General features: G+C 36.8%; 1 protein-coding gene across 4 annotated transcripts; it reads left to right on the top strand.

Moving 5' to 3' along the window:
- Positions 1–1751: 1751 nt before the first annotated feature.
- On the top strand, positions 1752–20589 carry LOC111299673 (putative oxygen-evolving enhancer protein 2-2). Of its 4 annotated transcripts, none has more exons than XM_089747653.1 (4): positions 1752–2129; positions 2756–2988; positions 3083–3133; positions 20137–20589. In XM_089747653.1, exons 1-4 carry the CDS (start codon positions 2027–2029, stop codon positions 20395–20397), a joined length of 648 nt encoding a protein of 215 aa, XP_089603779.1. In that variant the 5' UTR covers positions 1752–2026; the 3' UTR covers positions 20398–20589. The 4 variants fall into 4 exon arrangements, with proteins under 4 accessions (XP_089603779.1, XP_089603780.1, XP_089603782.1 ...); XM_089747654.1 differs by having other exon boundaries at positions 1884–2120; XM_089747656.1 differs by lacking the exon at positions 1752–2129 and adding an exon at positions 2141–2664.
- The last annotated feature ends 262 nt before the right edge of the window (positions 20590–20851 follow it).

The raw sequence follows: 20851 nt of genomic DNA, 5'->3' as shown, positions 1-20851 counted from the left end.
TTTTTTTAAATAAAATTAAATACATTTAATATGATAAGATATATTAATTAATTATTGATTTATTTTAAATTTTATATTTAATTTAATTTTTTAACTTATCCTTATAATAATTTATTTTTTTATTATTAAAACTTAAAAAATAATAAAATATTTATAAACTATGATGTTATATAAAATATTTATAAAAAAAATTATCTTTGCTTAAGATATTAATTATATAATCAAATCTAATATCATAATAAAAATATAAATATAATAATTTTTTTATAAAAATAAAATTTATTAACTTTCTTTTACTTAACTTTTTCTCGAATTAAAGTATTAAAAAATAAAAATTATTAATTATTAATTATTTATTTTTTTAAATTAAAATTTTATTCAAACAAAAAATTATTTTTTCTATTTTCATTACTTATTTTATTTTATTTTCCTTTTCCTTCTCTCAATACAAATATTTCGTAAAATTAAATATGTTTTTATCATGTTTGTTTTTGTGATGTCCACAGAAATATTGAATTGGGTCGTAGCGTAGGCATCTTCTGACTGCCGGCTTGACGGGTAGTTGTTTATTCTATTATTTTTACTCCCCTAATCTTCAATAGTCCTTCACGTGGAAACAGGGAATAATATTATTAATGTAATTTTTTAATTTTAATATATTATATATTATTAATGTAAATTTTTAATTTTATAAATAAAATTAAAAGATAGAAATATATTTTATTTTTATTTTTAATTAATTTTTTATTTTTTAAATATGTCTTAAAAAATTGACATATATGTTATTTTTTTAATCTTATTTGTAATGTCTAATAATTATAATATCATTGTACTTGATAATTTTATTTTACTATTTAATAACACAATATGATTCTAATAATCGTATTCTTTTGGTATTTTCAAAATATTTTCAAAGTTTCACGTAAAAAAAAAAACACATTTTCATGGTTTTGCTTTAATTTTTAACGTTGAACTTTTGCATTTTTCCAAATACTGAAAACGAATAGCAACAACTTTTGGTCGACTAAAATGTTAATCGGTGTCCATAGATAAATCTGTTCAAGAAGAGTTGGGCTACGGCCAAAGTTCACCCAAATTTTGAAAAGGTTAGAGTAAAAATGTTAACTTCATTACACATAAGGAATTGGGCTACTGTCCAAGACATTTGGGCTAGCAACCATGTAAAAAAGATTTGAAAAAAATATTAAATATATTAAATGGATCCGTATAAAAAAAAATATGGAGCATTTAGTAAATGAGACGAGAAAAGCACACATTTTTTAAATCATACAAAAAACGATAGAATTTTAATTGAATTAATTAAGTTTTTTTAAAAATTTGATTCCAATGGAAATAAAATTTTAAAATTTTAAAATATTATGTATTATTAAAAAGAATTTTTGAATCAATTAAAATATTATTAAAATTAATATTTAAAAATTATAAATTAAAGAGAATTTAAACATATAATATATTTTTTAATTCGATATATTTTAAAAATAAATTAAAAACTGAAAAAAAAAAATCCAACCGAACTTTTATCATTAAGATAATTCTTGAAATGTGGTGTTTTCCTAATTGAGGTGCCATGTCCGACAACCCTCCAAGTCCAGTCATCGCCTCCCCTAATTCCAAAATGAAGTCCGACGTGGACTTGTTAAAGAGTAACTCAAGCCACATGGCACCAATAAGAGCCTCAAGAAGCTTATCCCAGATTAATAGTCTGATCCCCCTTCATCATCCAATATCCAAAGACAAGCCAATTCCCTTCTCATATCAAAAAAACCAAAAGTCCCACTCATTTTTCTGTTAGTTTTATACACAAAGCAAAAAGCACAGCCAAAAGAGAAAAGTTTTCGAAGTGTAAAACAAGGAAAGAGCAGCATGTACTCCACCACATGCTTCTTGCACCACCATGCACTCACAACCACAAGCAGATCATCATCATCATCATCACAGCGGCAAGCTGCAAACATGAAGCCAAGCCAGCTAGTTTGCAAGGCTCAGAAGCAGGCGATCCAAGAGGATGATGGAAGCCTTGTCCTGTAGGTTGGCTCCCACTGTGCTCATTGGTGTTGCAGCTGTTGGCTCTAAGGTTTCTCCTGCTGATGCAGCCTATGGTGATGCTGGTAACTTCTTTTCTCTTTCTCGTTGTAATATTAAATTTAGGAATATGGACGCCATAATTAATGTGTTCTTCTATAACTATTATACACGCGTGTTAATTTGTGTATTTGTCTCTTATAACCTGCAATTAAATACAGATTATGCCTTTGATTTTGAATCTCTTTTGCAAGTTCCAACTCTCCAAGAATCAAGCTATAATTTTTCATGATATTTGGAAAAATGCTACTTTAATCTTAATTTTTTTGCACGGAGAAGACACCCAGACCAGATCATGATTGTTTTTGTAAGAGGGTATGCTTAACTGCAGAAATCTGTACAAGATACTCTATTTATGAGGTCTATGGTGCTTTAAAGAATCCCAACATTTGAGTCAATGATTGATGCATGATTTTTTATTCAAAAGAGCAGGTTCAAATCCCCTTTCACCAACTCAAAAACAAATTATATTGCTTTAGAGGTCATCATCCGTATTCCAATCGCATTAACATGTAATAAGGCAATGTCAGCAGCCATTTTGGCCTCATGCACTCCATGAGGGTAATGATATTATATGGGAAATGAAATAGGGATAATTCATTTGTAGATCATCATTTTGGATATAATGACTTGAAATTGTGGTTGATTGCAGCTAATGTATTTGGTAAGCCAAAAATAAACGCAGACTTCTTACCACACAATGGGGATGGGTTCAAGCTGTCAATACCATCAAAATGGAACCCAAACAAAGAGGTAGAGTACGCAGGTCAAGTCCTCAGATACGAGGACAGCTTCGACTCAACCAGCAATGCTGCTGTCATGGTCACTCCAACTGACAAGAAGTCCATAACTGACTTCGATTCCCCCAAGGAATTCCTCTCAAAGGTATATTATGATTTCTGTATGTCCACAATTGGTCCTTTCAAGAATTATGAATATAATGTTTGCTGATTAATTTGCTTCTCATGAATCTTTGCAGGTGGACTATCTGCTTGGAAAACAAGCATATTCTGGCTTAACTGATGCTGAGGTAATTCACTAACATATCAAAAGAGAAAAAGAAAGGAAATTAAAAGGGAAGTTAGGTCGGCATTTTTAGTCATGTATGTTTCCAAAATCGCTTGCAAAGTGGAAACTTGATGTAACTCGAAACTTAATTCAGGTTTATACAATCACCCTTAAAAAATAGCATTTAATAGACAAAAGTGGCATTTAATAGGTTCTGAATGTAAATCCTCCCGGGATGTAACCTCCTTTGTATGTAAAAAAAAAAAAGAGTGGACACATGCAAAAAAAAAGAATGGACACTTAACATAGTTATAGAAGATTTTGGGAACTGTCATAACGTCTAGATCCGGGGATCTATCGCTAGACATTGACTTTAGGGAGTCGCCACCAATCTTTTTTATCTAGGTGCGATTGGCCACCTAAAGAATCTGTCCTTTCAGGGAACACCTAAATTTAAGGGTCCCTAGAAGAATAGGTTCAGGTCTACAAACCAGAACAGGGTTCGGGAGTTCGGTTACGTGTGAGGAAGGTTATAGCACCCTTACAACGCCCATCAAAAGATGGTACCAGCTTAAATTTGTGTTATCCAAAAGCCTTAAAATTTTACCAAGTAATTAATTATTGAAAATTATTCTCAATTGACTCTAATACTTTTAGCAGAAAATTGAGAAAATTCCCTCACCTCAAGAGTATACAAGAAAAACTACTGTTTCACTTGCAGAGGCTCCGTCGTCGGATTATTTAAAAAAAAAAAAACAAAATCAAAATTAAGATAGAAAGGAAGGAAAGAATGATTTTTTTTGTAGGGAAAATTGATACTTTCAACTTTTCCCCAAAAATATTTTTTTGGAAATTTCGATTTTCAAGGAAAATTGATACTTTCAACTTTTCCGTAAAAATATTTTTTTTTGAAATTTATTTCTGAGGAAAATTGATACTTTCAACTCTTCCCCAAAAATATTTTTTGAAAATTTATTTCTAAGAAAAATTGATACTTTCAACTTTTCCCTAAAAATATTTTTTTTTTGGAAATTTATTTTTCTTTTAAGGAAAATTGATACTTTCAACTTTTCCCTAAAAATATTTTTTTTTTGAAATTTATTTCTAAGGAAAATTGGTACTTTCAACTTTTCCCCAAAAATATTTTTTGGAAATTTATTTCTAAGGAAAATTAATACTTTCAACTTTTCCCTAAAAATATTTTTTTTTGGAATTTTTTATTTTTATTTAAAGAAAATAAAATAATAAAAAATAAAAAAAAAGAATATTACATAAACCTAATCTAATAAATAAAAAATAAAATAAACAAATAAACAAAGAAATAAAAAAAAAAAAAAAACCTGGAGCGGCTCGGATCGCGGCTAGGCTCGACTCGGCTCAAGGAAGAGAAAACGGCTCAGGGGAGCGGCTTGGCTCGGCTTGGCTCGGCTCGGCTCGGAGGGGGGCTGGCACGCGCGGGTCAGAAAGCGGGTCGACGCCCGGGTCAGGTCGGGTTCGGCAAAACGCGCGGATCCTCTAGGTTACTTAAGGCCAAAACGACGTCGTTTTTGGAGGGTATAAAAGGCAATCACCTTCGTTTTTTTGGCAGAACGCTCCTCCCTCTCTCTCTCTTCTTCCTTTTTTCTCTCCCTTCTCTCTAAAAACCGAAGAACACCGGTGCCGGATTCTGGAAAATGTCGCCGGAATCTGGAAATTTCGTCGGAAGTTGGCCGAAAGATCGCCGGTTTCTGGGATTCTTCGCCGGAAACTGGGTAGGTTGCCGGAAACTTCAATGTTCGCCGGAAAATACAAATTTCGCCGAAAATTTCGCCGGATTCTGGAAATTTCCCAGAAATTTCCAGAAAAATTTTTCGCCAAAAATTTCTAAAAATTTTTTCTCACTCCCAGACCACTCCTAAACTTTTCCTAGCTTTCTATACGCCTCCTTTTCTCTCAAATCAGTAGCTTTGCTTACTGTTTTCTGTGTGTTGCATTCTGTTCCAGAGTCCCTTTTATAGGGATTGATCAGGAGTTCCTGATCAATCCCAATTCCTCCTTGGACGGGAATTCAATCTTTGAATCCCACTGGACTCTTCTGATTGAATTCCCATTTCCAATGGGATTCTTCAGCCTTCAATCTCAGCCCTCCAAAATCAAAATCAAATAAAATAAAAAACTAGATAATTAGAGAAGATAAATCAGCAGATATTATAGGATAAATAATAATAAAAAAATATATCAGATATATAATTAGATAAGTAAAAATATAAAAATGAATAAAATAAAAAAGATAAAAAATATATATATATACATAAATAATAAAATACACATAAATACTAACAAAAAATAAATAAATAAATATATACATATATTAATACATAATAATAATAAATAATACAATACATAAAATACAAAAGAAGAAGAAAAGAAGAAAAAAAAATACAAGATAAAATTGAATTGGGCTTACCCATTTGGGCCAGGCCCAATTGATTTGGGCCGGACCCAATTGGGTGTCTACAGCTGCCCCTCTTTGCACATTTTCTGTGAAACAGAAATTGCGCAAAGACGTAGACACCCAATCAAGACTCAACTCAACATTTTTTGGTTTTTTTATTTTTTTTGTTTTTTTTTTGTTTTTTTGTTTTTTTGGTTTTTTTGTTTTTTGTTTTTTTTTTTTTTTACCAAAGCTCCTCTAAACAGAGGCACCACGACTTTTGGAAAGTAAATTGCTCCTCTAAACAGAGGTACCATGATTTTGGAAAGTAAATTGCTCCTCTAAACAGAGGCAACGAACTTGGAAAAGTAAATTGCTCCTCTAAACAGAGGCAACGAACTTTGAAAAGTAAATTGCTCCTCTAAACAGAGGTACCACGACTTTGAAAAGTAAATTGCTCCTCTAAACAGAGGCAACGAACTTTGAAAAGTAAATTGCTCCTCTAAACAGAGGTACCACGACTTTGGAAAAGTAAATTGCTCCTCTAAACAGAGGCACCACGACTTTGGAAAGTAAATTACTCCTCTAAACAGAGGCACCACGACTTTGAAAAAGTAAATTGCTCCTCTAAACAGAGGCACCACGACTTTGGAAAGTAAATTGCTCCTCTAAACAGAGGCAACGAACTTTGAAAAGTAAATTGCTCCTCTAAACAGAGGTACCACGACTTTGAAAAGTAAATTGCTCCTCTAAACAGAGGCAACGAACTTTGAAATTAGAGGCAACGAACTTTGAAAACTAAATTGCTCCTCTAAACAGAGGTACCACGACTTTGAAAAGTAAATTGCTCCTCTAAACAGAGGCAACGAACTTTGAAATTAGAGGCAACGAACTTTGAAAACTAAATTGCTCCTCTAAACAGAGGTACCACGACTTTGAAAAGTAAATTGCTCCTCTAAACAGAGGCAACGAACTTTGAAAAGTAAATTGCTCATCTAAACAGAGGTACCACGACTTTGGAAAAGTAAATTGCTCCTCTAAACAGAGGCACCACGACTTTGGAAAGTAAATTGCTCCTCTAAACAGAGGCAACGAACTTTGAAAAGTAAATTGCTCCTCTAAACAGAGGCAACGAACTTTGAAAAGTAAATACTCCTAGACAATCATGTCCGAAGGAGTTGAAAGTTGTGTTTGAAGGGATTTCAGGAGATTATGCCCAAAGGTCTTATAAATCAACCCTGATACCAAAAGACATCCTATTTCAAGGATTAGGAACTTACCTGACAAGCTTTTTCTTTTTCAGTTTTGCAAAATATCTTCATATTTTTCTTCTCCATGTGGGATGTTGGAACACCCCTGCTTCTTGAATTTATACACTATATTCTCCTGAAAGTAGTGTATGCTGTGCAATGCATATGAATTTCAATGCATGCCATGCAAATGTTGACCAATTAATTCCTATTCAATGTATGGTACTCAAGTTTCTCAAGCTCTTTTTTTCTTGGGTGTCAAGCCCTTTGATTCCTCAAGGATCCAATTGCACTGCTCTTCTAAGATCGAACCAGTGTAGCTCTCAATTGTCTCTTCCACTCACATTCTTCTTGTAAGAAATCTCTTCCTAGATTCAATTTCCTAATTAGGAACTGAACATGTCGATTCTGCCTTTTTCACTCTTGACTCATTCAATGTAATGTAAAAATCTTTCCTGTTGTTATTCATTCATCAATCATTATTTCAAATTCAAAAAGTAAGAATGCATTTGCACATTTCTTCAATGGTGGGGTATTAAGAAGAAAAGAATCTGAATGTTGAGAAACAGTCATAAGAAAAAAGACACAAAGAATGGAATAGAATGTCTCTTATTAGCAAAATGTTGGCAAACTTTGGTCAAGAAAGAATTACAAGGATAGGTATGGGGACAAAGCCCAAAATGAACAATCAGATAATAATGATAACACATCTCAAAGTCTTTTCTGAAAACTCAACCCTCTGATGTATTTAACAACTTGGAACTCTTCCGAACTTGTTAGCCCCTATATCAGCAGACTTTTAAATTCGATGCCGTATCCTCCTTATCTAAGCTGCCTTTTCAGGTTTTCAACTTAGACAACCCCCTATGACTCAAACCGTCCTTTTTGGGTTTTCGCCTTGAGTCCTCCTTTTTCATTCACTTTTTTCTTTTTTTCCATTTTTTCCATTTTTTTTCATTTTTCATCATTTTTCATTTTTTCCATTTTTCATTTTTTTATTTTTATTTTTTTTTGTATTTTTTTTCAAGCATAGTATTTCTTCACAGCATCAGAATTTACAGGATGGGGTAAATCGTTTCCATCCATCTCAGTCAGTATCAATGCTCCACCCGAAAAAGCCTGTTTCACCACATACGGCCCTTCCTAATTCGGAGTCCATTTTCCTCTACTATCGTGCTGGATTGGGAGAATTCTTTTCAAAACCAACTCTCCTTCTCGAAAGCAACGAGGCCGAGTCTTCTTATCATGAGCCCTCATCATTCTTCTTTGGTATAGCTGACCATGGCACAGTGCAGTCAATCTCTTCTCTTCTATGAAATTTAACTGCTCATAACGTTCACGAATCCATTCAGCTTCTTCTAACTCAACTTCTTTTAAAACTCTCAAAGAGGGGATCTCTACTTCCACTGGTAGTACAGCTTCCATCCCATAAACCAAAGAAAACGGGGTTGCCCCAGTAGAGGTGCGAACTGACGTTCGGTATGCATGCAATGCGAATGGTAACTTCTCATGCCAATCTTTGTAAGTCTCGATCATTTTTTCCAAAACCCTCTTTATGTTCTTATTGGCTGCCTCAACTGCCTCATTCATTTTTGGACGGTATGGTGTCGAGTTATGATGCTTGATCTTATATTGAGCACATATTTCTTGCATCATCTTGCTATTTAGATTCTTGGCATTGTCTGAAATGATTTTCTCCGGAAGTCCATATCTACCGATAATCTCTTTTTTTATGAACTTGCAAACCACGGAGTGTGTCACGTTTGCATATGAAGCTGCTTCTACCCATTTTGTGAAGTAATCTATCATCACAAAAATGAATCTGTGCCTGTTAGAAGCCTTTGGGGTGATTGGACCAATGACATCCATGCCCCACATTGAAAATGGCCATGGTGGTGCCATAACATGTAAAGCAGACGGCGAAGCATGAATCTTATCAGCATATATCTGGCATTTATGGCATTTACGAGCATAATCAATGCAATCATTCTCCATCGTCAACCAGTAATATCCCGCTCTCATAATCTGTCTTGCCATCATATGCCCACTAGTATGTGCCCCACATATTCCATCATGCACCTCTTCAATGATTTTTTTCGCTTCAGTCTCATTTACACACCTCAATAGTACTTGATCCTTGCTTCTTTTGTAAAGGATATCCCCATCTAGGAAAAAGCTCATAGCCAATATTCGGATGACCCTTTTATCATTTTCTGTTGCATGAACTGGATACTGCTGATCCTTGACATACTGTAAGATGTCATAATACCAGGGTTTTCCATCTTCTTCCCCCTCTACATTAGAACAATACGCTGGTATATCCTTAACATCTAACTTGATGGGCTGAATGTCGGTGTCATCATTAATTCGAATCATTGCAGCCAGAGTAGCCAATGCATCAGCAATCACATTTTCTTCTCGAGGTAAGTGATCGAACTGGACATCTTCAAATTGTTTCGTCAACTCTAGAATATACTTATTATACGGAACGAGTTTTGAATCTCTCGTCTCCCATTCTCGTTTCAACTGGTATATAACTAGAGCTGAGTCTCCGAACACTTTCAGTGCTTTTACTCTTCTTTCTATAGCAGCTTGCAAACCCATGACACATGCCTCATACTCAGCGATGTTATTTGTGCAATTGAAATTTAACCTCGCTGTTACAGGATAATATCGTTCTTCTGGAGAAATCAGAATTACCCCAATTCCATGTCCCAAGGCATTAGCAGCTCCATCAAAGTACATTCTCCAACATTTTTCTACATGCTCCCCTTCCTTCAGTTGAGAAATAGTCATTAAGTCTTCATCAGGAAATTCTAGCTTCATCGGCTCATACTCTTCAGTAGCACGATCTGCAAGAAATTCTGCTATAGTACTCCCTTTTATTACTTTTTGGCTCATATATATAATATCATATTCCGAGAGCATTACTTGCCATCTAGCAATTCTTCCAGACAAAGAAGGCTTCTCGAAGATATACTTAATGGGATCCAGTTTTGCTATGAGCCACGTAGTGTGATAAAGCATATACTGTCTGAGTCTTTTGGCAGTCCACGCTAATGCACAACACATTTTCTTCAATGAAGAATACTTGGATTCATATTCTGTGAACTTTTTACTCAGGTAGTAAATAGCCCTCTCCTTTCGGCTAGCTTCGTCTTGCTGCCCCAGCACACATCCCATTGAACTTTCACATACAATTAAGTATAAGATTAAAGGTTTCCCTGGAACAGGTGGCACCAACACTGGAGGGTTCGATAAATATTGCTTAATCTTATCAAACGCCTCCTGACATTCTTCGCTCCATTTCCCAGGATTATTCTTACGGAGAAGCTTAAATATGGGATCACATTTATAAGTAAGCTGAGAGATAAACCGAGAAATGTAGTTCAATCTCCCCAAAAAACCTCGAACTTCTCTTGGTGTGCTGGGAGGCGATAAATTCTGGATGGCCTGTATCTTATCGGGATCAACTTCAATTCCTCTTTCACTGACCACGAAACCTAGCAACTTCCCTGACCTTACCCCAAAGGTGCACTTGGCTGGGTTTAATTTTAACTGAAATTTTCTCAACCTCTCAAATAACTTTCTGAGGCTGGTGACATGATCTTCATCCCCACAAGACTTTGCAATCATATCATCTACATACACTTCGATTTCTTTGTGCATCATATCATGGAAGAGTGTTACCATGGCCCTTTGATATGTTGCCCCAGCATTCTTTAATCCAAAAGGCATGACTTTGTAGCAGAAAGTTCCCCACATGGTCACAAAAGTAGTCTTTTCCATATCATCTGCAGCCATCTTTATCTGATTATACCCTGAGAAACCATCCATAAAAGAGAAAATTGAATGCTTAGCTGTGTTATCTACCAGTGTGTCAATATGAGGCAAAGGAAAGTTATCCTTTGGGCTAGCCTTATTCAAGTCCCGATAGTCCACACACATTCGTACTTTTCCATCTTTCTTAGGAACTGGGACTATATTGGCTACCCATTCTGGATACTTGGCCACTTGTAGAAAACCTGCATCAAATTGTTTCTTCACCTCCTCTTTAATCTTTAGCAGCATTTCGGGCTTCATCCGTCTCAGTTTTTGCTGAACTGGCTTACATTCTGGCTTTAGGGGCAATCTGTGCTCCACTATCTCTGTGCTCAGTCCTGGCATATCCTGGCAAGACCAAGCGAATATATCTACAAATTCACGAAGTAGATCTGCCAACCGTTGCCTATCTTCAGATGTAAGTGAAGTACCTATTCTGACCTCTTTCTTATTCTCTTCATCTCCTAGATTCACTAAGTCCACTACCTCCTGATGAGGCTCAATTGGCTTATTCTCTTGTTCAATCATCTTCATTAGGTCCGGAGGCATAACATATTCTTCAAAATTCTCTTCATTATCAAGTTCATCAGTATTGATTGAATTCTCAAAGCTAACCTCTTGATTGTTATCATGATTATCTTCATGTTCATTTAAAGACCTGCAATTGAATGAAATGGGGATATGTTGGCAAGATGTGCTTGGAGAGATGAAAAAAAATGAAGACACAAGAAGAAATGAATGAAAATGCATACTTCCTAATTTTTATTAAAAATAATAAATGATGAATGGCCCAAACAAAAAAGATCACCCCATAGCCTTGGGCAAAAGCTATTGAGATGTTACTATTACATTGAATCAAAATCAAAAGTCAGAGGCATTTCAATGGCACTCCAATTGTTCAGCTCATAGTCTTGTGGACAAAGGCGAACCCACTCCTCTTGATTAGCCCCCACTTCATCTTCAACAGCATTAATGGCTAACTGGGCAAAATCGTCTTCCACACTTTCCTTTGCAACTGGGTACATGAATCCTCCAGGTCTGAAGGTTTCATACAAGTATGGGATAAACATCAGTCTAGCTGTTTTTCTTGATGGCCTTCTTTTGACTTCCCACTCTGCCATCTCATAGCCTAGGCCCACCATGTCGTTATTGTCTGCTATTGTTGGAGGTTCTTTGATTCCCTGTAAATTTTTGCCTAGCCCTAGTCCTGGACACCAGCCTTTGTTGATGACTTGGCTCACCACTATCTTTGAAAAAAGCTGACTTTGAAATCCTTCACCTACAGTATTGACCAATTCAAAAGATCGATAGGAGCATTCCAATGCTTCTTCGGCAGCCTCTACATATGTAGTGTTCAATGGTTGGGTCACTAGCATGTCTTCCTCCCCAACTACCACTACTAATTGACCTTTCACATTGAATTTGATCTTCTGATGCAAAGTAGAGGGTACAGGTCCTGCCATGTGAATCCATGGCCTTCCTAACAGACAGCTGTAGGATGGAGAGATATCCATCACTTGAAATTTTATATTGAAGGTGCACGACCCAATTTGTAAGGGCATTTCAATATCCCCCAAGACTTCTTTTCTGGTTTCATCAAAGGCTCTCACAATCATCTGACTGTTCTTCATATGAGAGTAATCAATGGGTAACCTTGCTAAAGTTGACATAGGCATGACATTGATGGCAGAACCATTATCGATAAGGACTTTGGCTATGATATGACTCTTGCACTTGACTGTGATATGCAGAGCCTTGGCATTTCTTTTTCCCTCCGAAGGAATCTCATCATCGTTGAATGAAATGTGATTTGACATGACTAAATTTCCAGCCAGGTGGTTCATATATTCAACAGACACGTTATGTGCCACGTATGCCTGATTCAACACTTTCAATAAGGCGTTTCGGTGTGGCTCTGAGTTCAGCAACAGTGATAATAATGAGATTCGAGTTGGCATTTTATTCAACTGTTCCACAACTGAATATTCACTATGTTTTACCAGCTTCAGGAATTCACAAACCTCCCTTTCTGATACTGGCTTTGGCTGATCTTCTTCAGGCTCTATCTCTGGATTATTTCGTCTTTCTCCTTCTTTAGCCTTCTCTAGCATTTCTGGGGTGTAACATCTCCCACTTCGAGTAATGCTTCCTACACCAGTAATGTTAGAAGCATCGGCTTTGGAGACCTCTTCTTTTTGCCCCTGCACTACAGCGTCACATCCATATCTCCAGGGCACAGCTTTATCATCTTTGTATGGAAAAGGAGTCGGGACTTTAAAAGTTACTGGCCTAGGGAGGAGCTTGTCTATGACTGATTTTGGTTTGTTTCCACATCGAATTGTCACTGGTTTGGGAAATAGCTTTTCAGGCCTATCAGTCATGCACACCTCAGTATTCTTCAAGCCTTCTTTTTCTTCGTAGACCTCCATCTGATGTGAATTCAGGAGTTTTTGCACCTCTCGGTGAAATTGTTTATAGGTCTCAATGGAGTGGCCTCTTGCCCCACTATGATACTTACAACTAGTACCAGCTATATATGCTCCATGCTAGCTGTGTGGACTTACCAGTTGCATCATGTCTACTTTTCGTAAGACATCAAACAATTGATCGAGAGGTGTCTTAATATCTACCACTTCTTTCTTCACATGGCGCTCATGCTCTTCACCTATAGCATTCACATTATGATTTGGCAAAGGATTGCCACTAACATTTGGTGCAGTCATCCCTCCAGTGTCAAAGCAGATCATCCCATCCTTAATCAACCGTTGCACTTTATATTTCAGGGTAGTGCAATTTTCGGTGGAGTGACCAGCAGTCCCATAATGGTAGTCACAGTGGGCGGTGGGATCATACCACTTTGGGTAAGGTGGCTTGAGGGGTTCCAATTTACTTGGAGTAATCAAATGATTGTTGTAGAGCTCCTTGTATAATTCCGTATAGGTCATGGGAATAGGGTCAAAAACAGGTCTTTCACGAGTGGTTCGTTGCTCCCGCGAGCCACCAGCAGCGTTAGTTGGGCGAATTTATGGTTTTGGGGTGGGTTGAATGTTAGAACTGTACATGGTGTTTTAGGGTCTATGAGAGGTTTGATAGGTTTGGGGGTATGGTGGTTGGTATGGGTGAAAAGAAGTGTTATTTACAGTGGGGTGATAGGGCAGATATTCTGGTGGGGGGTAGGGCGAATAACCCCTAAGTTGCTGTCTATCAAAGCTCACAGCCTGAGCTTCAGTTTCTTTTTTCTTTGGGATTCTTTTGCTAGATGCTTCATTCCCTTCTAGTTTGCCATTCTTGATGGCACTCTCAATGATTTCTCCTGAAATTACCATATCGGTAAAATTCTTTGTTGCATTCCCTATCATCTTTTCATAATAGGGAGGTTTTAAAGTGCTAACAAATAGCACTGTAGTTTCTTTCTCGGTCAGAGGAGGCTGTACCTGAGAAGCAATATCTCTCCACCTCTGGGCATACTCTTTAAAAGATTCGTTTGTCTTTTTTTCCAGATTCTGTAAAGACAAACGATCTGGAGCCAAATCGATGATATGTCGGTATTGACTGATAAAGTCATGCGCCATATCGCTCCAAGAGCGAATGCGAGTCCTGTCCAGTTGAACATACCATCTGGCCGCAGAGCCAGTAAGACTGTCTTGAAAAACATGCATCAAGAGTTTCTCATCCTGTGCATGAGCTGCCATCTTCCTGCAATACATGGTGATGTGGGTTTTGGGGCACTTTGTACCATCATATTTTTCAAATTTTGGTACCTTGAACTTATGGGGGATAACCACATCAGGAACTAGGCAGAGCCCCGCAGCATCAACTGACCCATAGAAGCTAAATCCTTCCACGGCCCTTAGCCTTTGCTCTAGCATGCTAATCTTGGAACTCTCCTCAGCTTCCACCCTCATCTTTTCCCTTTCCTTCTCTTTTAAATCATCTAAATCAGGAATTGGTTCTGCTGCCTTTTCAGTGAAGACAGGATTTAGATAGCTATTATACTGCCCGGGGTTGAAAGTCGATGGCATTCCAGGATATGTTGGATATACGAAGTGTTGTGGTGGGACCTCTTGGGCAGACTGAGCTTGAGGTGGGCCAAAACCTGGAGGGTACAGGGGGTCAGCTATTTCTTGTAATGGGGGAATTTGTTGGCTTGTACTTCCTTCAACTCTTTTTCCTTTGTTCATGTTATTAAGAGCCTCCAGAATCTTGCTTAGCTCACCCTCAATCTTCTCCTGGGCTTTCTCTATCTTTTTAAATCTTTGAGAATTTTCCTGCTCCATTTGCCTTACTCTGAATCTTGTGTTGAATCGATGGACAAGATTTTTGCTAGACGGAGCTATCTTGGAACCTTGAGTACCATATCTTAGAATCAGTAAATTGGCATGATCATCACATGGTTATTTTGTAAGTGTAATGAATGAGAATGCAATGAATGAGAATGTAATGAATGAGAAATGTAATGAATGAGAAATGCATGTATGCAAAGAACATTTGCCTCAAAACGGTATTCCACTAAAAAATTTCATTTATTCCAAAAAAACTTTGATCTACACTGAGTTTATCCCTCTAGAATTATAGCCATAAAATTGTTTGATCTGTTCATACTGGGCTTTGGCTTCTTCTATGAAGTTCAACAGACGCTGTCCATGTTCTCCTACTGGGGCCACCACTTGTCTTAATGCTTCTGCCTCTTCCACCATCTCTCTTGCCTTACACACCCCTTTATGGATCTGGGTTGTTAAGTGCTCAATGTATTTTTGCCTTCCTAGGTTCTCTCTTTTACCACACCAGACTTGGTATGATAATTCTCTATGTTCTCTGACCAATGCAGCGATGCGATCTCCTTGTTCTTCCAACCTTTGACTTAGCCCGCTCAAATAACTGTTCAGCATGTTAAGTTCTGCCTGTGCTTCGGTACTTTCTTCTTCCAATTCGGCATACTCTTGCTTCAGTCTTGTATTTTCCTCAGTCAGCTCGGTAATGGTTATCCCTTTGGCTCTTTCCCTCACACATAGCCTCTTATGCTCCTGGTGTAACTTTGCTAGATCTTCAGTAGCTGTATCACGTTCTCTAGCAATCTTGTGAACTTCAACTTCATACCTTTCGGCTCTACCTTTCCACTGGGCTTTTTCTTCTTGAAGTTTCTGAATCTCTTGCTTTAACTGGCTCTTTTCAGACTCAAATTCTTTTGTTGTCAGCTCTACATCTGATGGTGTCTCTTCAAGTTTTTCTTCTGTTGGCTGTTGAGAGATTTCATAAGTGAATACCATTTCTTGTCTTCTCTTTGCTCTCCAAACCAAATACCCTGGGGTGACCTTATCAGTGAATGGTCCAGGACTCACTCTTCGGGGATTTTTCCATGCTTTGATCATCTCATTCACCCTCTGAAATGCTTTAGGCTCACTGTAAGAGAAGTCTAATTGATGAAGCCCATAAGTCATAGGAATGAACTGTTCTCCCCCAAATTGCCTTCTTACTAGGAGTGGTGCATAATTCGTCACTCCCCATAGACCCAAAAGCGGAACCACTGTACTATCCCCACATTGGTATAACATAGGCTCACGATTCATCCATGGGGCCAACCATCTCACCCTGGCACTTTCCAACTTTTGTAAGAACGTTATCCATTCTTGTTTAGACTTCCGCTTTGACCACCCACTTTCACAGAATTCTTTGATCGGAAAACGATTACGGATATAAAGCTTCGAGAAAGCACCTTTTCCTTGTTCAAAATGGCTTTTCATCCACAAGTACAATAGCTGTATGCAACCTATGAAACGTCCTCCATTTCGATGACAATAACTCAAAGATCTGATAGTCTCTGCTAATATTACCGTTGAAGGATTACAGCCATTGATCACACTCTCGAAGAAATCAACCACCGCTATCTCAATATGTCCCAAGACCTTTGGAAAGATTACCAGTCCGTATATAGTCAAGGCAAATATGTCTAACCACCGTTCTTCACCGGCATGTTGCATCAGAAACTCATAAAAGAACTTCCAAGGTAGGCAAACCTGTTCATGTTTCTTCTTTGTATGAGAATCCACAACTTTCTTGTCTATCCCCATGAGTTGAGCCAGACTTTTACGAAATCCTGACTTATGCTTTTTGACATATATCTTGTCAGGAGTCTTGAGATGCAAACCCAACAAGATCGAATATTCTTCTATGGTGGGAGTCATATTAGCTTCATTAAAGATGAAACACCTGTATGCAGGATCCCAGAATTGTGTTGCAGCTCTAATTAGTTGATCATCAACAGCCACTGCTAGAAGGTGTGCTATATGCCCATGTTTCTGACAAAACTGCTCTTGTCTTGACGGACTCATCTTCTTCCAGATGTCAACCAAATCTTCTAAATTATTCTGTTTGAGGAGGATAGATGTTTCTTGAGACAGAGTAGACTCATACCCAATTGGCAAGCAATCTCCCATCTTCAGTTGGGTCTTTTCTGACAGGGCCCTTACTTCGTTAGGTGTCCCACAGGGTGCTAATACTGATGAAGAACAAACTAGGCGTTCATTGGTATCCATGAAAAAAAATTTGTTGAAGATCGTTTTTCAGGCAAATATTCTTTATGCAACTTTATGATATGCACATGAACCAATGCAAAAGAAAAAAAAAAGGTTAGTATACCCAGAAAAAGAATAAATAACAAAATAAATTTAAACATCACACAAAGTAAAAGGATGGATCTTAGCTTTTGGTCAATTCTAACAGGGAAGAGTGATAGCTCTATCTATGGGTTAGGCACTCTTAAGGTTCACTATATGTGGTTTTAGGGTTAAAGTCTAAAGGTCCTCAAATTGTTCTTTACATCCTTGTCCATCACAGACTAGTAAGGCACCCTAATCCTCACCCATTACAGGCTACAAGCGGAAAAGGTTCAATTTGAGTGGGAGTATTTCGCTAGCCACTGCGGAGGCATTAGACCTCACGAAAGCAATAATTACTTTACTCCCTCCTAGATGGACGGAGCTCGGGTGTAGAGCTCATGTTATGCACATGCATATGAATGACATAATTAACAATGTAAATAAACATGAATGAATAATAATACATATATACAAAAGGGTTCAATTTTATTAGGCTTTTGGATAACACAAATTATTTGCTGGCCTGACTCTCAGTGTCCCCAGTGGAGTCGCCAAGCTGTCATAACGTCTAGATCCGGGGATCTATCGCTAGACATTGACTTTAGGGAGTCGCCACCAATCTTTTTTATCTAGGTGCGATTGGCCACCTAAAGAATCTGTCCTTTCAGGGAACACCTAAGTTTAAGGGTCCCTAGAAGAATAGGTTCAGGTCTACAAACCAGAACAGGGTTCGGGAGTTCGGTTACGTGTGAGGAAGGTTATAGCACCCTCACAACGCCCATCAAAAGATGGTACCAGCTTAAATTTGTGTTATCCAAAAGCCTTAAAATTTTATCAAGTAATTAATTATTGAAAATTATTCTCAATTGACTCTAATACTTTTAGCAAAAAATTGAGAAAATTCCCTCACCTCAAGAGTATGCAAGAAAAACTACTGTTTCACTTGCAGAGGCTCCGTCGTCGGATTATTTAAAAGAAAAAAAATAAAATCAAAATTAAGATAGAAAGGAAGGAAAGAATGATTTTTTTTGTAGGGAAAATTGATACTTTCAACTTTTCCCCAAAAATATTTTTTTGGAAATTTCGATTTTCAAGGAAAATTGATACTTTCAACTTTTCCCCAAAAATATTTTTTTTGAAATTTTGATTTTCAAGGAAAATTGATACTTTCAACTTTTCCCTAAAAATATTTTTTTTTGAAATTTATTTCTGAGAAAAATTAATACTTTCAACTCTTCCCCAAAAATATTTTTTGGAAATTTATTTCTAAGGAAAATTGATACTTTCAACTTTTCCCTAAAAATATTTTTTTTTTTGGAATTTTATTTTTCTTTTAAGGAAAATTGATACTTTCAACTTTTCCCTAAAAATATTTTTTGGAAATTTATTCTTAAGGAAAATTGATACTTTCAACTTTTCCCTAAAAATATTTTTTTTTTGAAATTTATTTCTGAGGAAAATTGATACTTTCAACTTTTCCCTAAAAATATTTTTTTTTGGAATTTTTTATTTTTATTTAAAGAAAATAAAATAATAAAAAATAAAAAAAAGAATATTACATAAACCTAATCTAATAAATAAAAAATAAAATAAACAAATAAACAAAGAAATAAAAAAAATTCAAACAAAAAAAAAAAAAAACCTGGAGCGGCTTGGATCGCGGCTCGGCTCGGCTCGGCTCAAGGAAGAGAAAACGGCTCGGGGGAGCGGCTTGGCTCGGCTCGGCTCGGCTCGGAGGGGGGCTGGCACGCGCGGGTCAGAAAGCAGGTCGACGCCCGGGTCGGGTCGGGTTCGGCAAAACGCGCGGATCCTCTGGGTTACTTAAGGCCAAAACGACGTCGTTTTGGGAGGGTATAAAAGGCAATCACCTTCGTTTTTTCGGCAGAACGCTCCTCCCTCTCTCTCTCTTCTTCCCTTTTTCTCTCCCTTCTCTCTAAAAATCGAAGAACACCGGTGCCGGATTCTGGAAAATGTCGCCGGAATCTGGAAATTTCGCCGGAAGTTGGCCGGAAGATCGCCGGTTTCTGGGATTCTTCGTCGAAAACTGGGTAGGTCGCCTGAAACTTCAATGTTTGCCGAAATTGTTGCCAGAAAATTCAAATTTCGCCGAAAATTTCGCCGGATTCTGAAAATTTCCCAGAAATTTCCAGAAAAATTTTTCGCCAAAAATTTCTAAAAATTTTTCCTCACTCCCAGACCACTCCTAAACTTTTCCTAGCTTCCTATACGCCTCTTTTTCTCTTAAATCAGTAGCTTTGCTTACTGTTTTCTGTGTGTTGCATTCTGTTCCAGAGTCCCTTTTATAGGGATTGATCAGGAGTTCCTGATCAATCCCAATTCCTCCTTGGACGGGAATTCAATCTTTGAATCCCACTGGACTCTTCTGATTGAATTCCCATTTCCAATGGGATTCTTCAGCCTTCAATCTCAGCCCTCCAAAATCAAAATCAAATAAAATAAAAAACTAGATAATTAGAGAAGATAAATCAGCAGATATTATAGGATAAATAATAATAAAAAAATATATCAGATATATAATTAGATAAGTAAAAATACAAAAATGAATAAAATAAAAAAGATAAAATATATATATATACATAAATAATAAAATACACATAAATACTAACAAAAAATAAATAAATAAATATATACATATATTAATACATAATAATAATAAATAATACAATACATAAAATACAAAAGAAGAAGAAAAGAAAAAAAAAATACAAGATAAAATTAAATTGGGCTTACCCATTTGGGCCAGGCCCAATTGATTTGGGCCAGGCCCAATTGATTTGGGCCAGGCCCAATTGATTTGGGCCGGACCCAATTGGGTGTCTACAGGAACTATTTTTTGTCTCTCTCATAATTTCCTTCCTGGCTTCTTTTTCCGATTACAAGCAAATCTCTAATGTCTACCTACATATATACTTGAATCGGTCAGGGTGGCTTTGACTCCAATGCCGTGGCAACCGCAAATATATTGGAGTCTTCGACTCCTGTGGTTGGTGGGAAACAGTACTACTTCTTGTCGGTGTTGACGAGAACTGCTGATGGAGATGAAGGTGGCAAGCACCAACTAATTACAGCCACTGTAAATGATGATAAGCTTTACATTTGCAAGGCACAAGCTGGAGATAAGAGGTGGTTTAAAGGAGCTAGAAAGTTTGTGGAGAGCACTGCAAGTTCCTTCAGTGCTGCTTAAAAACTTAAAAGGAGAGATTTTATGTAAATCTTCTTAGAAATCATGTTGGATTTGAGTTTGTCTATCATGGATCTACTCCCGTCCAAAGCTTTTGTTTTCAATTTTTGTATTTTTGAGGAAACTTTGGGGATATCTGAATATTTCTTGGCACATAATTCAAGAGGAATCCTTTCGCTATATATTTTTTACCAAGTGATCGCATCAGAATAGAGAAGAAATTGAAAGTGTTGAGTTTTATGGGTATATTAGTAAATAAATACGAAATTGGCATCCAAATCATACTTTACGTAAATTAAATTATTCGATTCGGGCATTATCGAAACTGGTGCCGATGTAATTACTTGTTAATTTGATTTTACCCAATTTAATTCGGAATAAATTTATTGTGTTAGTCCACTGATATAAAATAAATATAATAAATTTTCACTTGAACAAAACAAATCATTTCTTAATG

This window comes from Durio zibethinus, chromosome 18 (genome assembly GCF_047325235.1).
Source record: "Durio zibethinus cultivar Kanyao isolate XHJ-2024 chromosome 18, ASM4732523v1, whole genome shotgun sequence".
NCBI lineage: Eukaryota > Viridiplantae > Streptophyta > Magnoliopsida > Malvales > Malvaceae > Durio > Durio zibethinus.
The sequence above is the reverse complement of the archived record's forward strand: the minus strand, read 5'-3'. Positions and strand labels throughout refer to the sequence as shown.